Source organism: Oryx dammah, unplaced genomic scaffold (assembly GCF_014754425.2).
Source record: "Oryx dammah isolate SB20612 unplaced genomic scaffold, SCBI_Odam_1.1 HiC_scaffold_11, whole genome shotgun sequence".
Taxonomy (NCBI): Eukaryota; Metazoa; Chordata; class Mammalia; order Artiodactyla; family Bovidae; genus Oryx; species Oryx dammah.
Window position 1 is genome coordinate 45,202,036 of NW_024070195.1, and position 18,008 is coordinate 45,220,043.

At 38.1% G+C, this 18,008-nt stretch overlaps 1 protein-coding gene across 2 annotated transcripts in view; it reads left to right on the forward strand.

The window, feature by feature from the left end:
- FAM83B (family with sequence similarity 83 member B) overlaps window positions 1–16,762 on the forward strand; it is an 87,233-nt gene extending 70,471 nt beyond the window's left edge. For both annotated transcript variants that reach the window (XM_040249182.1, XM_040249183.1), the window contains exons 2-4: window positions 4,816–4,980; window positions 5,657–5,781; window positions 10,018–16,762. In XM_040249182.1, the coding sequence (XP_040105116.1) occupies window positions 4,816–4,980; window positions 5,657–5,781; window positions 10,018–12,328 (2,601 nt within the window). In that variant the 3' untranslated portion in view covers window positions 12,329–16,762. The remainder of the gene's footprint in view (window positions 1–4,815; window positions 4,981–5,656; window positions 5,782–10,017) is intronic.
- Window positions 16,763–18,008: the final 1,246 nt, after the last annotated feature.

Here is an 18,008-nt window from a genome sequence, read left to right on the forward strand (position 1 = left end):
AAAAGTTTTCCAAGTCTCATGTTGCTGAGGAATGCATTTGCTTGTTTACATTTCTAATTTATCAAAAAAGAATCAAAGTAACTAATGAAGAGGCAAGAAAATTTTAAAAATATGTTACATGGCAGTTTAATGAATCCCATTTAATGTAAATGATCTCTGTGCTGACTTATAAAATTAATTAATGTACCCTTTGATAAACCTTGTACTAATCAAGTATATCATTTTTGTTTCATTAGATACAGTCATTTTGGTTATTTCTACAGTGTGATTTAGCTAACTAGCTGGGAATGTAATACCTTCATATCAGGTTTGGCATAGCTCATTTCTGATTATCATTCCTTTTCCTGAATGTAACCCACCATTTAAAAAGGTGGCTACATTTTATATTTTACTTTGTCTTTCTTGGCACAGCTGAAATTCTCTGTAGACTTCATATAATTTTTCTAGGTATCTATTGAGGGTACCGGGAACCAGAAATCCTGATAAGGTACCTGGCTCTGCTGCCATCAGATAAACTTGTCAGAAATGTGTAATCTGGTCTCCTGGATCCTGATGTAATGTGTTATCTGTCATGCAAGAGAGACTGTCATTTGTTCTATCTTATATGTGCTAGAATCATCCATTGGCTGAATGGCTTCAATTACTTTTAACAAACAAAACCCTTTATTTATCTGTCATACATTTGTGTTCATTTCCAAAGTCTGAAGTAATTTGTTACATGATTTTTCTGGCAAATTATAAATAAATTCTTTAGATATGCTGGTCATTTTTTTAAAAATGCCATATAGTATGATACTATTTTTCTATTTAAAAATCCCATTTTAGTTAAAAAATTAGTGCTAGACTGCTCCAGACATGGTTTTAAAAGTTATTTTGTAAAATAAGTTTGTAAAATGGACACTTTCATTTCTTTTTGTCAATGTCCATATACCATCACATCACTCATTATTGTATCATAAACACATTAATAATTGTGGATGTGACTGAAGGTTTTTCACATGTTTGATTTTCTAAAGAGTATGTAGAAGACACAGATGAGGCTGTTCTCACTAGCTTCTCCCTTCTGGCACCTCATCTCAATCATAAATAAGGAAAGGGTCATGGGAGGCCATTAGAATGATTGAAATTATTCTTCCTCAAGAAAATCTGATTGAAGTATGTTTTATTGATAGTTTAAAGAATGTCATCTTGTGTTGTTTGAACACGGTCCAGTATTTTGTTCTAGCATCTTATTGGATTAAACCAGATATTATCCGTGGCCTTCTTCATCTGTGTACTTGCAGTGTATCCAACACATTATCTTAGTGGTTGCTTCCATGTGCCTATTGCCAGGGTATCTCTTTTCCTTCTTGTTTCTTGACCATTTTTGTTCCTTGGTGTCGTCACTCTTTTCAGCAGTTCTGGTGGCAATTTCAATATGTGTGTAAAGGATCCTTCTAAAGACCAGTTCCTTTTCCTGCTCTCCTTCCACGATCTTGTCCTACATGCATCTCAGCCCTGACTCCCAATCATGTCCTGGATAGCATCACAGTCTGTAACTGCAGATCCTATAGGACCTAATTCATCCTCCTCTGACCAACACTCCTGCTTGTATTTCTGGCACATGGTACCTCTGGAACCTGCTAATATCCAATGTCCACTTATTCACTTATTTATTTATTTTTAACTTTCTGCTGTGGAAATTTTCAAAAGTAGAGAAAACAGCATATAAAACACTCATGTACCATCAACTGGCTTTCACTTTTCATCACCAATTTTGGTTCACCTTTTATAATGGGAATTAAATACAAGGCAACATTTTTATCTGTAGCTATATTAATGTGTATGTTTAAAAGAAAGGATATATATTACCTTTTATGATTATATTGCTGTTATTGTAAAAAATTAATGACAATTCCTTAATATTTAATTATCAGTTAGCCCCAGCGAGACCGCAGATCCATTGATCCTACCCGTTTCCCTGCCTCTCACATCTGTGACACCATCTCTCCTCTCTTTATCGAGTTTAAATCCCAGGGTCAATCATCTTAGCTATTGCACATTGTTTGTATGTGTGTGTTAGTCACTCAGTCATGTCCAACTCTTTGTGACCCCATGGACTGCAGCCCACGAGGCTCTTCTGTCCATGGGATCTTCCAGGCAAGGATGCTGGAGTGGGTTGCCGTTTTCTTCTCCAGGGGATCTTCCCAACCCAGGGATCGAACCTGGGTCTCCAGCACTACAGGCAGATTCTTTACCATCTGGGCTAGAAAGGGAAATCCCCTACATTACACATCTTTTATCTCTTTCATCATTAATTTTCACTTTTCACTGGAGCATTTCGGTTGACTGCGTGCTACATGACTGCTCCCGTCTTCACAACCACATTGACTGGTCTCATTTTAAATTTATGAGTTGATGAGTTCTTAATGCTGCCCTGCAATTACACTATCTTCATGACCTATTGCCTTTTCTATCATCTTAGATGACTATTTAATGCCCCTTTCCTCATATGCTTACATGCCTTCCATAACCCAGGGTCTTCCCATCTCACAAAGAAAATGGCAACATTCAGAGAACATCATACCCCCACGCCACCACAAGCACCACACCTGCCCTCCCACCACCACCTTCTACCTGGCTTCTGCCTTGGTAGCACAGAGATCTTTTACTGGCCTTTATTCCCTATACTCTGATTATTTTACCCCTATAGCCTGTATTTTATTGCCTACTCTAAGACTTTCCTCCAGAAACCCCCAATTCCCCATACCACCTCCAACTATCTCTTGCATCATTAATTTTCACTCTTCACTGGAGCATTTCATTAGCACATAGACCCGCTGTTACTTCTCTCACCTTAAAGTAAAAAATACAACTTCCATTGACCCAGCTTAACCCACTGCTACCGCTCTGATTTTCTGCTTCTTATCATAGCCAGATTACTCAAAAAGAGTTACCTGTACGTGCTATTTCCAGTGTCTGTCACTCAAGCTCTCTTAAAACCCTCCCTAGAAAGCTTTTGATCTCACGGTTCCACTAAAACTACACTGTGAAGTCATCAATAACCTGTATATTACTAAATCCGATGAATAATTAATCCCCGTGTTACTTGGCCTTGTGGCATGATAGCACACCCCTGAGGACACCCTTCTTGTTAACACCTTGTCTTGATGTGCCTCTCAGGATTCCCCCTTTGCTTAGCCTTCCTTTGCTGCCCTACCCCTTGTACTAGACCACCTAACTTACTCACCTCGTCTCCCTTGTTGACTTGGATTTAATCATCATATCTACCCCATGACACCCAGCTGACAGTTCTGCCCTAGACCTCCCTATGCAGCATTCCCCTTGAATATCCAGGTCCCTTGACTTTTTAATCTTTTAACTAAACATTACTCCAGCTGTACCCTCCCCTATGTCAGTTGTTGACAACTTGGTCCTTGAGGTTAATGAGCCCCAAAATCTTAGAGTCATGCTCTTTTCCCCTCATTCTCTCTCATGCCACATTCAGCCCATACAGAAGTTCTTGCAGCTCAAAGCAGCCCGTGTTGACTGTTTCTGCTCATCACTGGAGGTGACTGCTCCCAGTACCATTCTGACCTGGGCCACTGTAACCTCCCACTGGAATCGCTCTGGTGGTTCTAACTGGCCTCCCTGTTTCCACCCTGCCTCCCAGCCTTAACATCTGTTCTTAACACAGAGGCCAGAACAATCTTTTTCGAACATAAATGAGACCATATTATTGCCTCAATAAAAAGTTTCAACAGCTGACATTTTATTTAGGAAAAAACACGGAAAGCTTTGTAACGTCTTCAAGGCTTTCTGATAAGTTTTTCCATTTCTTGTTTTATTTCCCACCCTTGCTGTTCCTTAAACCTGAGGTAGGACCTTTGCACTGTGGGGTCCCCCTGCCTGAGATACAATCTGTCAGTATATCTACCTTAAGGGCCTTTCAAAGGACATTCTCTCAGAGACGCCACAGACCCCCACTTCTCCATTTCCAGGAACTCGTGACCTTCCTCATCCTGCTCTGATTTTTCCCCAGTAAACATTATCTTAAGCTTATCACGGAATTTCCCTCTTGGATGCATTGTTTACGGCCTCTTTCCCCCCTTTGTAAGCTTGGCAAAGGGCAGGGATTCTGTCCTTCGCATCTGGCCTGTAGGGGGTGGTCAGTTGAATGACTTCAGCGTCATTTCGTTCCCCTTGCTTCTCAGAGTCAGTTCTGTTTTCAACTGTTAACTTGGACTCTCTCCATTTCTGGGGCCTGCTCCTTTAGGATATTTCTCTCTCCATTTATCTTTTTAATCATCTGTTTTTGTTCATTTTTTTTTTCTTTTACTTGTTCTGTCTGCTCTGCTAATTTTAGGCATATGTATTTAATTTTTGGGTCTTCAATTCTCCTTATACCTTTCTTATCTTTGGTCCTTTCTTGCTATATTTCTATTTCTAGAAGTTTTTTTTTTCTGTCCCTGTTCCCCAAGACTTTTATTCCTAACAACTAGTTCCAGAAATCTTGCTTTCCCCTGGAAATATTTCCCATGAGAAACATTAGCACTCATTTCCACCCTTCACCTAACTGCCCCCTCCATCCACCCTGCAGACAAGCTCAATGACCAAGATTCACATCTGCCCTTCACTCAACATTCTACTGAAATGCAGATTCCCTTTGACTTAAAGCTAGCATGAAATTATTTAATGTGATAAATCTGTATATAGTTTATTTTCAATATACATTTAGCTATTTTCTATTTTATCCACTTTTTTCTGAAAGCAAGCACTTGCTTGGTCTTTCTCTATTGGGTATCTAACATTGTTTCCTATTCGTATCTTTAACAGGTCATTGCCTTAGCGATGGATATATTTACAGATGTGGACATTTTCAAAGAAATCGTGGAGGCATCAACTCGAGGAATATCTGTGTACATTCTGCTTGATGAGTCCAAGTTTAGTCATTTCCTGAGTATGACCGAGAAACAGGGCTGTCACATCCAGCGTCTCAGAGTAAGAACTCTGTACTTTGTTTTCTCTTCTTCAGGCGCTCTGTCTCAGTCAAATGAGAGGCACAGGAGCTATGTCACTCCAGATGCACACCGTATATTTAAGGTGGCGACCACAGACGGGTCCCCTTGTCCTGTTCAGATTACGACTTCATCATCTTCATGATGGTTTTATAGGGTGCTTTTCTTGATGGTGGGGCACTTAAGCTCCTGAGTTACCTTTGCTGTCAGTCATAATTAACGTTTCCGTTTTACGTGGGCAACCTTGAAACAACTGACTTGAGTGATTCTTTCATTCAGCAGATGTTTCTTGTCACCGTCATTTCAGTGATGTCTGAGTCATCCAGATGAAGCTGAATTTTCATCTTGTCTTGTTGTCATGCTACTATAACCTGAAATGAGCTCTTGCAGTAGGACCCTAAGAGATTTATAAAACCGTCATGTATAAATGATTTCAATTATATTAAAATGCAGGAATTAAGTGACTATTTTCTTTGAGTGCTTTCTTTTCAGGTTTTGTTTTAAAATGTACTTCTCTATCTTTATTGTTGTTATATGTTTAACGAAATTGATACCTGTGTACTTTTTTGATTAAAAAGTTTTTATATGAATATATTTTACTTTTCAAAGTATCCCCACTCTAACTATAATATTTACTTTATTTTTACATTCAATTCTAGAATATTCGAGTGCGGACAGTAAAAGGTCAAGATTATCTTTCCAAAACAGGGGCAAAATTTCATGGAAAAATGGAACAGAAATTTTTGCTGGTTGACTGCCAGAAAGTTATGTTTGGTTCCTACAGGTAAGGTCATTGTATTTACACTCCAGTATTATCAATCATTTATAGAATTTATGAGTTTCAAGCTTTAATGTAATCTGCTTAGTTATTTCTTAAAAGTAAAAGAAGAATCCTTGCATGAAAAACTTGGAGAGACTTGCGTTTCAGTTCTGGCTGAAAGAATATTAAGTCATCAGCAAGTCATATAACTTACTTGGGCTTTAAACTCTTCCTCTCTCAAATGAGGGAATTGAATAATATCTGAGGTTCCCTAAAGATTTATAATGCTTAAGGTGTTTTTGTTCCTTATGAAAACAGTATGAAGCATAATAATTGTTCATATAAATAGAAACTGTGTCACCTGGAAGAACCTGCTTAATGCATTGCTCTTATTTTAGTATTATTGAGACCCTGATGATTATTGTGCCGTAATCACAGTGTTACTGAAAAATCACTGAAGAGTCTGACTGTTTAAATGCTATGGTGGGTGGGTTTTCCAGCCCCAGTTCTACTCCTTGGCATCTTTCTATACTACCACTGGAGGAATATATCCATTTCTGTTCTAACTTAGCCTTTATGTTTCATTCCCAGTCCTTACAATGTATCTGCAAGGCACTTGTTTTTATCTACATTTTATAAATGATGAAACTGAAGTTCTAGAAGGTTCAGTGGCTTGTCCTAAAACAGCACAGCTAAGGACCAAAAGTCAGTTCAGGTCTGGCAACCAAGTCCAGGTCTGGCTGGCTCTAGAGTAAAGTGCTGCCTTGAAACTCCCTTATAAATTTCAGATATAGATCTTGAATGGGTCACACAGTAAAGTCATAACAATAGGCAGATAAAAATGCCAACAAACACCTGAACTCCTAGGTCACCAGAGCACAGTAGACTCACTACTAAAGGCTGTGGGAAAAATTCAGGAGAGCTGTGGATGTCAACAGGATAAGGAAAAGTTTGCCTCTTGTCTTAAGAACTTAAAAGTCCAGAAAAAGGAGGCAGTGCGTTGAAGGGAATGGTCATGGCAAGTTACTTTGGTTGCGTGTTAGTTTCTTCCTCTGTAAAAGGAGCATAATCATAGAACCTATCTTGTGTCATGAGAATTAAATGAGTTAATGCATCAAAAACCCCCAAAGTCAGCTATTATTCTAGGCATGTTTTAACTGTTAATATTTGCTCAGGGATCCTCTAGTGAAAATCCTCTTTGCAGCTTTAAAGGAAGATATGTTAAGAACAGTGCTTGAAGTTAATGAATTATTGCAAAGACTCATTATTTGTGTATCTATTTGTTCAGACCCACTTGGTTTTAGAGGGGTTTTAATTGAAAATTTTAATTAAAATGAGAGCTCACTTGACTTATAGAATGGTGTTTACTAGTTAATCTCATCCTAATGAGTGCTTTCTATTTTTATTATTAACTTGACTTTGGAGATTATCTTCAGCAATAACTTCATGTCAGCTTCGCCTTACTATTAATAGGTGATATCTTTTGAGATGACTATAACTGAGCTGCTTTAAAACTGGTGTTGGGAAGAACAAACAAATAGCTACAGAAACTATTTAGCTTCTCATCTACATCATAAGACAGAGGCAAAACTTAAGTTACTATTTGTGGAAATGAATATGGACTTGTAGGACCACAGATTATTAAAATTCATCAAAACTATTATCTAACAACTCTTCTCCCTATTATTTCATGTTAATTTCCAATAGACTTCTTTAAAAAAATGATTTTTTTAAAGGGCTTGTAGCACTTGCCATTTCGGGTTTTTTTTTTTTTTTCTCCTGACTAATCATTATGGATTTTTCTTATCATCAGCGAATATGAGGTCAAGATCTAATAGAACAGTTATGAACTGGTTTTTGTGCAAACTGGTTAAAAATGTACACCCTTTTGGGTAAAAACAGCTTTTAAGTCTCTGTTCTGGTATTGTCATTGTTTTCCTTGTAGGCAAATTCCGAATGCCTCCTTCTTGATGTTGCTGTTTTTACTGGAGTAGAGTTGCTTTACAGCGTTGCATTAGTTTCTACTGTACAGCAGAATAAATCAGCCATACATAGACATGTATCCCCTCTTCCTCAGATTTCCTTCCCATTGAGGTCGCCACAGAGCACTGAGCAGAGTTCCCTGTGCTCTACAGTCAGTTCTCATTAGCTATTTTATACATACCTTAATTCATATTTCTTTGCCATAAAGTGTCTTTATATGCTAGGTTCCCAGCGTTTCTAGAGAGATCTGGTGTCTATACTCCCAGGTCACACACTGTGTGATAGCTCACACATCATGAGGACAGGGTTATTAGGAAGACACAGCAGTCTGGCTGCATCATGATACCAACAATGAGGACATAAAACACACAAGCTTTTCTTGACAATGTATATCGTACATTGTGTATTATATGTATACAGTATATATCGTAATGTGTATTGTACATTGACAATGTATGGAAGTCAAATCTTGAATTGGATACCCTCATTTGAAATTGTCATAGTAAAACCTGGAAGATACTTAGTATTGTCCACAGGTTTGACTGAGAGAGAATTTTGTAAGTGTTTTTTTTTTTTTTTTTAAATCTTGTGATCTCTTTGCTTTGTTTTCAAGGTTTCCTCCACGAGTTTAAAGATTTTATTTTGCTGTGGACCATTTTTAGAGTCTGTTGAGTTTGTTACCATATTGCTTCTGTTTTTTGTTTCGGTTTTTTGGCCACGAGGCATGTGGGATCTTACTTTCCCAACCAGGGATCAAACCCTCACCCCTTGAATTGGGAAGGTGAAATCATAACCACTGGACTGTCAGAGAAGACCCCCATCAGTCTGTTCTATAGCTTCTTACTTCAACTAAGTATAATTTGCTTTCTGTGTTCAACCAAAACATGACCACTCTTGTTCCCATTCTTTTTCCATGTTTCTTCTTTCCCCAAAATGGTTTTCCCACTTTTCAAATCTGAACTTCCTGGCTTCTACTTTCTGTCCAAATACTGCCAATCTCTTAGTGTCTCTGGGGATATCCTCCTATTTGAAAGCCTTTGCTTGCTGTTTTTAGCAAATTTTATATTCATATCTACAGTTGGATTGAAAATTCCTATAACAGTTCACTTTTGTACCATTTCTTGTAAGTCATCCTGGTTGTCACACATCTGTACATAAAAAGTACCTTGACATACTCTGCTCATACCATGCACTTAGGAAGCATACTAGAGAAAATTGAACATATCAGAATAAGATTTTTCAGTTGCACACTGCTACTTATGATATTTTATGTATTTTATTGTTCCGTACATTCTTTTAATATTTCCATCTGCCTTTGTTACTGTCTTCCCTGTATAAACAGTATGCTCCTTTCATATCACCCCTCCATTATATCATGTCCATTTTTTTGAGGCCTAGCATATTACAATGGCTTTTTCAGCTCAGTGTCGCTGTATGTTACATTATCAAGATTTTCTAAAATAAGATTTAAAATTATATATGAAACTTCAAGACAAGTGTCACGTCTAAACTCTGGGAAAGAGATTTAGAAATTCCACAAAGTACAATAAAGGCATTTTTGTATATAAAAGCAATTGTATTCTACAAGCAGAGATCTTAATCGGCATTCGAACTGGCTTGGTTTGTGAGTACTGAATTTACTGTGGACACTGAGTGAATTAAAGGATGCCTTTAGTGGCTGAGGCTGCTGCCACAAATCCTATGTCTGTTTCCAACTTCTAGCACCCTAAACTCCATGCACTCTTAAGACACAGAGATGAAATATGTGCATTAGCACAGACTGTCTTGCATCCTGACATGTTATGACCATAAGGAATTGTAATAATCATACTGTCCTTATTCTCATTCTGGCTGGGAGGAAACTAATGTCCAAGTTGATGTGGAATAGTTGTCTCGGAAGAGGCCAGTTTTCTCAACTTTTCTTCCAATACCAGCTTGCCTGCACCTGACCAGGATGCTGCATATAAAGTAGAATACCATATTTTGCTCCATAAAAATCTTAGTAGGCAGAGATGCAAAATGTACACTCAGCTTTCCTTGTACTTCTCAAAATTATGGATGGATTCAAAGCCCGGACTTGAGTTGCTTTGTTATTTAAAATATGAATACAGGAGTGAGGAGACATGTTGCAACGATATAATGACTGAAGCTCTAAATTATGGTAATTAAAGAAAACAAAAATACTCTTTGTCAATATTAAATGACACCTCTTAGTAGAGCTAAGTATTGTCAGCACAGCTAACATTTGCCAATTTTGCTTTTTTTTTTTTCCTCCAGCTACATGTGGTCATTTGAAAAAGCGCATCTCAGCATGGTTCAAATAATCACAGGACAACTTGTCGAGTCTTTCGATGAGGAGTTCAGAACTCTCTACGCCAGGTCCTGTGTCCCCAGCTCTTTTGCCCCGGAAGAGTCAGTCAGGGTGAACCACGGCAAAGCCCTCTGGGAGAACGGCACTTACCAGCGCTCTGTGTCTTCCTTAGCTTCTGTTTCCAGCCAAAGAAACCTTTTTGGCAGACAAGACAGCATTCATAAACTAGATTCTAGCTACTTCAAAAACAGAGGGATATATACTCGCAATGAACATGACAAATACAAGATAAGAAATCATGCATACAAACCTCACTTTGTTCCCAACTTTAATGGTCCAATCCGTCAGCCTCAGCACAGTCAGTTAAATGAAAATTGGAAGAGGCACAGTTATGCCGGGGAACAGCCAGAATCGACGCCGTACTTGCTGCTCAACAGGGCTCTGAATCGAAATGTTAATGCTCCTGGGAACTGGAAAAGGCCTTCAGACAGTCTCAGCGTGGCATCGTCATCCCGGGGCGGCTACGGAGGCCGCCAGCACACACCTGCCCAGAGTTTTGCTGACCGCCTTGCCCAGAGGAAGACGACCAATCTGCCAGAAAGGAATTCCAACATGCGGAGGTCTTTTAACGGGACAGATAATCATATTCGCTTCTTGCAACAACGCATGCCAACCCTTGAACATACCACAAAGTCATTTTTGCGTAACTGGAGGATTGAGTCCTACTTAAATGACCATTCAGAAGCTGCCCCTGATTCCAACGGATCTGCTCCCGCCGACAGGTTTGAGGGCTATGAGGGACATGAGAATTTGAAAGCCAGCGCCCTGTACACTCACTCTCGGCTTCGTTCCTCTCTCGTGTTTAAACCCACTTTACCTGAGCAGCAGGAAGTCAACAGCTGTACAACTGATTCCTCAAATTCAACTGTCGTTGGTTCCCAGGGAAGTGACACACCTAAAAAGATCCCAGACACCCCAACAGGCGCACAGCTCATGACAGACAAACCCTCAGAGGAGTCAACACCCAAGTTCTCAATGCAGCCAGAGGCACCAAAAATGCACACCTTACAGGTTCCTGAAAGCCACCCACTAGCTTTAAACTCAACTACAAATGGCCCTACGGAATCAAATAACTATGTATATACAACCTTGTGTGCAAACAAGCAGACAGAAAACCTAAAGAATCAGAAAAATGAGAATCTGCTTAAAAGGCGCAGTTTCCCATTCTTTGACCATTCAAAAGCCAATATGGAGCATGGAAATAGTAAGCATTATGTGTATAGCACACTTACCAGGAATCCAGTGAGACAACCAGAAAAACCTAAAGAGGATTTGCTAAAAAGTTCTAAAAGCATGCACAGTGTGACCCATGGTGTGGAAGAGGAGGAGGAGGGGGAAGAGGAGGTTCCCAAGGGAGAGCCTCCAAGTGGCACTGCTACGAAGTCAATTTCCATGGCTGCGTTGCTGGATGTGAATAAAGAGGAGCCCAACAAAGAAGTCACTTCCAAGAAAGAAGTGAAGGGTTCCCCAAATTTTTTGAAAAAGGGATCTCAGAAGTTAAGGTCATTACTTAGCCTTGCCCCAGAAAAGAAAGACAATCTATCCAAAAACAAAGCACCTGCCTTTTACAGAATGTGTAGTAGTTCTGACACTTTAATTTCTGAGGCTGAAGAGAATCAAAAACAAAAAAAATCAGAACCCAAAAATGATTCATCACCTAGGAGAAAGCATTCCTCTTCGTCCAACTCTCCAGGCAGCATCCAGAAGAGTAAGGAAGATGTAGCAGTACACTCACCCCAGAGGATACGTTCTTCATCCAACGAAAGTAGCAAAACCACAGCTTCTTCAGGTCCAGCTGAAAGCAAGTTCTCAGAAAGAGCAGGCGATGCCTCTGCCCCCAGATTCAACACCGAGCAGATCCAGTACCGAGATTCAAAGGAGATTAAAGCAGTTGTTGTTCCTGAAAGAAAACCAACTTCTTCTCCAAGATCAAAGCCCAATGATGAGCTTCTGAGAACTCATTCAATTGATCGGCGTGTTTACAGTCGTTTTGAGCCATTTTGTAAGATTGAAAGCTCTATTCAGCCAACAAGCAACATGCCAAATAGCAGTACACACCGCCCAGAAGTGAAATCCTCAACTATGGGCAATAGTTATGGCAGGTCCAGCCCAATGCTTAATTATAACACTGGTGTTTACCACTCATTTCAGCCAAATGAAAACAAATTTCGAGGATTTATGCAGAAGTTTGGAAACTTCATACACAAAAATAAATGAGCTACTGTAATTACAAATAGACTTTCAAATATAAAATCAATGTGGCTATAAATATTTGTCCAAAGAACATTATGGAATGTTAGCACGGAAAAATTAGCATATTTTTATAATATGCTAATAGATTTCTATGGGGGCAGAATTTGAGGTATGATGTATGTGTTTACCAACTCACATATGTACAGTATTGTTCTGTGTGATAAAATTAGTTGTGCTTAATTACACTATAGATGGAATGTCTATAAATACATGATTTTTAAATGGTAAGACAAATGTAATGAAATTGTTTTCTTCAGACTGAAGATCTGCTTGTCTTACATGGAAGCTTTAGTGGAGAGGTGGTGTATGGATTTTAGCCATTCATTGCAAACTCTTTCCTTATTAAAAATGATCATGACTCTGTCAGCAGTCTTTTATCCTATGTCTTTGTGGGGTTTTCATATCTTCAAATTATGAGAAAATAGGGCAAAGCATTTGTCGTTTTCAATTACTTTTCAATTCTACAGGATAACTTGTATTTTATTAATGTTTTATTAATTTTTCTGTGAAACTGGTAGGGCAACAGTAGTACAATTTAAACTATATAGCTCAGCACATTTTATATCTGAAGTATTTGCAAAGTATTGGCCTCGGGTATTTCAAATTAATCATAGAAATTTATTTTCAGAATGTGCTTATTTCCACTTTGGACCAAGGGAAACTGTTGCCACCCTGCTGAACTTTTATAGTCATTCTTTCCTTCAAACTTATAGAAAGCCAGAAGGAATTTGGAAAACCTAAATTATTCCCCTCCTTTTTCTAATATGAAGAAGACTTTAAAACTGTAACCTTCCACATAAATTTCTATCTTGGATTAATATGACAGTGCTTAGGTGTTTTGCTTGCAAAACTCTTTGCTCGCAAAACCCTTTGCTCTTTATTATACTATGCTCTTTACTATACCCTTTGCTCTTTCCTATACTATGCCAAATACACTCCAACTGCATAATGTTTTCTTGAGAGTACCCTGATGACAATGAAAAGTGCTACATGGCCTGGTTCTTCCATGACCTTGGGGCCTGGTTGAAACTTTTAAATCTTTCTATATTTTAGTTTGATGATGATATGTAGTTCATAAGATCCCCTTTTGCCTTTCTTAGAGTAATGAAATAAAAGTTCCATATTCATTACAGAGACGGTATAACTTGTTTTTTTTTTGTTTTTTCATTCACAAAGAGCAGAATTCAAGAAACAATGCATTATTTGAGAGTGGAAAGTGTTTCTATGACACTTTTTTTTTTTTTTTTAGGAGAGGACAGGTACGGCTGTGCAGCAAGGTGTGCAGGATCTTAGTTCCCTGACCAGGGATTGAGCCTGCAGCCCCTGACATGGAAGTATGGCATCTTAACCACTGGAGAGCCAGGGAGTCCCATAAGTTAAGTGTTGGTCGCTCAGTCGTGTCTGGCTCTTTGCGACCCCATGGACTGTAGTCCCCAGGTTCCTCTGTCCATGGAATTCTCCAGGCAGGAATATTGGTGTGGGGAGCCATTCTCTTCTTTAGAGGGTCTTCCCCATCCAGAGGTTCAACCTGGGTTTCTTGCGTTGCCAGCAGATGCTTTACCATCTGAGCCTCCAGGGAAGTCCCACATGACACTTTAAATTGTTTTACACCTTCTAAGTTGCTATATGGGACAACATGTTTTAAAAATTCAAAATTCAGTCAAATATTAAAAGCTACATCATTACTAAGTAAAATAATGTTAAACAATGTCATTAACTTAATTTTCCACAGTATTTTCAAACCATGATAAGAAACATGACAAGAAAACAAAGGACAGCAGGAGCAGAAACCCAGAATTCACAGATGAGGCCCTGAGCTAGGATCTGAAGTCCTCAGAGCAATATTTTATGGGCACCATTTTCCTCATATGATAATTGCGACACTGTGACTCAGAGAGCTAATGCCCCAAACCACATCACCAACAAGCCCTGGTACTGAAGTGTCTACAACATTCTGTCACATGTTACTTCCCAAATATGTTCAACACCTGCTTCACCCAAACTGTTGAGAATTAAATGAGAGAACGTTTACATTTCCTGACTCAACAGCTATCAACTAGGAAAGGTTTAGTTGAACAAGCATATGCAGAGCTTAAAACTCTCTTAGGAGGTGAGGCTGCTCTCTGAACATAGCCTAGGAGTCCATTTTTAATTGCTAGGCAACATGTTGACCTCCTTCCAGTTGACCTTTGACAAGGAGAGGCAGAGAAAAGGAACCGGACGTAACTTGCCCCTAAAATGCTTTTGCTCTAGAGAAGGAACTCCACTAGGTTAGGAGCTAGGCAATAAATAGAATGCAAAGTTAAGTATATTGTCTCATTACATATTCACAGTCACCCTGTGAAGTTAATGCCTCCTTTTTGCACATGAGAAAACTAAGCCTCAGAGAAGTTGTGTAACTTTTCAAGAGCTCAACTCTCTTATCGGTAGACGCAAAGAGTCGGACACAACTGAGCAACTGAACTGTACTGAACTGAGGGTTTGAGTACAAAAGCCTGTATTTTTAAGACTATACCCGCATCATAACTTGTTGGCTTCTATTGCTCTCTGCTTGAGGAAACTTCTTTGAAAGTAGTTGTCTTTCTCCTTAGCCATCTCTTTAAGGGTTGCAAAAATAAACAAGTAACTACAGCAGGGACATTTGATATACACAAATCCAGAATATGGTACTCAATTTCACATCATTCATAAAAGTTGGTTTTAAAACTCCCTTATAACATAGGGAATTTCCAACTTCTATAACATGAGTATCTATCTGTTTGTTTTGGAAAGCTGAGTGTAATAGACTGGAAAATTTGCACACTTCTTAATAATTCAACAGTATACAAATAAAACATTAAGAGTGAATAGTCATTTTTCACAGGAAGAGTAGTCAAGTATATTTACCAGAAAAAAAAACATTGATTTTTCAAATAGCCTTTGGAATATGTATTTCCTTATAATCAAATAAGGAATTCAGTTGCAGTTGCAATAAAAAAAATGTTTTTAATTATTTGTGTGTTAAATTTTAGAGCCATCTGACATTTGTGTGATCTATTAGATTTGATGTTTAATGAGTGAGATTTTTCATTTTGTTCTTAGAAAAATTTGCTTTTGTGATTCTGGACCATAGTCATTTATGGATTTATCAAAAAGCAGAACCCAGGTTTAACCAAGCCAATTTGGCTTTAATATTATCCATTCTTTCTTATTGTTAGATGGGGCTTCTTTCAGAGCTAAGGGCTAATGGGCTGTCATTAAGCAGCTCTGAAATTGGAAGTCCCGAAATTTACAGCAATGCAACTGAAATTACATAAAGACGAGAGTTTTAATCATGCTTAATTACATGCAAAAGCCTGTTCTTTTTTTCCACAGCAGTTGCCATCATTTCTGGAAACAGGGAGAGCTTTTAAGTAGTTGCTGAGTTCCCCTTCTCACTGATGGGTTAGGAAGCCCAGGGCTTCATTCCACTCACCTGTGAGGTAGCGTGGGCTTTTTCACAGGAGATTCACTTGCCTCTCTGCCTTTTATCTTGGACTATTCTCCTTCTATTTTTTTTCCTCCACAAATATCTGTATGTCAGCCTCTATACATGCTAACTTTCCAAAGTTTCTGAAGCTGAGAACTGCCAGGGTTAAGGCAAAGCAAGCACATAATGCTTCAGATAATTTACTCAGGGTTTTGAGTTCTCAACAGACACACCCAGGCTTCATGGATGTAGTCATTTCAAGTAATATGTTTCCTTTTTCTCCCCATGTTATTATTGGTGGGAAGAAAATGTCGCTTGGATGTACTTTCATATTAAAGTTTGGTGAGACAATTTTTGCTCTCTACATAATGTATGAGTTTATAAGCAGAAACTCAAGAAATTAGGTATGATTTCAAAGTAATTCTTGGCAGATAGTTTCAGAGCAGTTTAAGTGCCTTTGTCTTGAATACTCTGGTATTCCCCTGTTTCAGGGATTGGGGCTGGCCACAATTCTGACGCAGTTTGTTGAGGTCTGGGTTTATTTTAACATCTACTTTTGTGGAAGCAGATATCGTATTTAATTGAGATGTGCTCCAAATAATTTTGCTGTACTTAACTATTAACTTTACTCAAGATTTTCCAGTTACTCAAATACTATTCCACAGATATTTTTCTTTTGCGAATATCTGTTGATTCTTAATGTGCCTTAAAGCTAAGGGATATAAAGTAGAATCATTATTTCATATAATGTGTGACTTATATGTGATGCTGGTTAAAAAATTTTTTTATCATAAAATTCATTTTGGTTCTAGAATATTTAAAAAGAAAAAAGTGAAATTATAAACCAAAGAGAGTCAACTTTTTATATACCTACAATGTTAGTAAATATTCTTCCAAATTTTGTTGTTAGATCTAATAAATGAATATTAAATAATTTTGTACAAAATCAATATATTGTATGTTGTTTACTTTTTATCTTCATACCATGTATTTCACCACTGACCCTGATGTTTTTCACTTAGTTATTACATCATGAATTTAGATTTTTATATATTTCAAAATTTTCTCCATTAATTTTGGAATTATCTCATAAACATGATTTTTTATCAACTACTATATTTCATATAATAATTTATCCAGATTTGATATTTAGTGATGATACTCTTCCCTTAACAGTGGTACTAAGTTGTTCTTTATTGAATACACCTATTTGATCAGTTAAAATATGTTTGAGGCTTGGAATAAAGTGTCACTATGTGGGAAATGATAGTATAAAAAGTAGTTTGGTGCAACCCATAGTATTCAATTTTATCATTAAGCTGAATGCTGCAGTAGAAAAAGTATCTATTTTTTGTAGATGACGTCACCCCAGGAGGCCTATCTTGCACCATAGAAAATAAGTTTGAAAATAACCTAGGTAAGTGAGAAAGTATTTAGAAATACAGAATGACTTTACATTTTTAAAAATGAGAAAAATATTATATTTAACAAATATAAGTTAAATGGTGAGTTTGATGCCTGGAGCCTCTGTAAATCAGGGCATTTCTTTGTGGTTGCAAAGCTAAAGAAAATGAGAATGGAATGCTAAAGAGACCAGTACAACAAGGGGAGTACAGATGTTTCCACACGGAGTGGAGTATAAGGAAGAATGTATGTTCAGGAGGATTCTCGTTTTATACTAGGGTCAAGCTTGAATAAAGGATGTGAGTCTCCTGGAACAAGAGATGTTTCTGTTCAAATACACAAGTACTCCTCAGAGATACTGAGAGTTGAGTTCCAGACCACCACAATAAAAGGAAAATGCAGTAAAGTGAGTCACAAGAATTTTTAAATTTCCCAGTGTGTATAAAATGTATGGCTTCCTAGGGGGCACAATGGTAAAGAATCCACTTGCCAGTGCAGAAGACCCAAGAGGTGTGGGTTCAATCCCTGGGTCAGGAAGATGCCCCGGAGTTGGAAATGGTAATCCACTCCAGTATTAATATTTTTGCCTGCAAAATTCCATGGACAGAAGAGCCTGGTGGGCTACATAGTCCATGGGATTGCAAAGAGGCGAACACGGCTGAGCACAGCCCAGCAGCAGCAGCATGAAGGTTTTGTTTACATTTTACGTTAGTATATGTATGTATCTTAATTCAAAACACTCTTTACTACTAAAAGATGCTAAACATCATCTGAGCCTGCAGAGAGTCATAA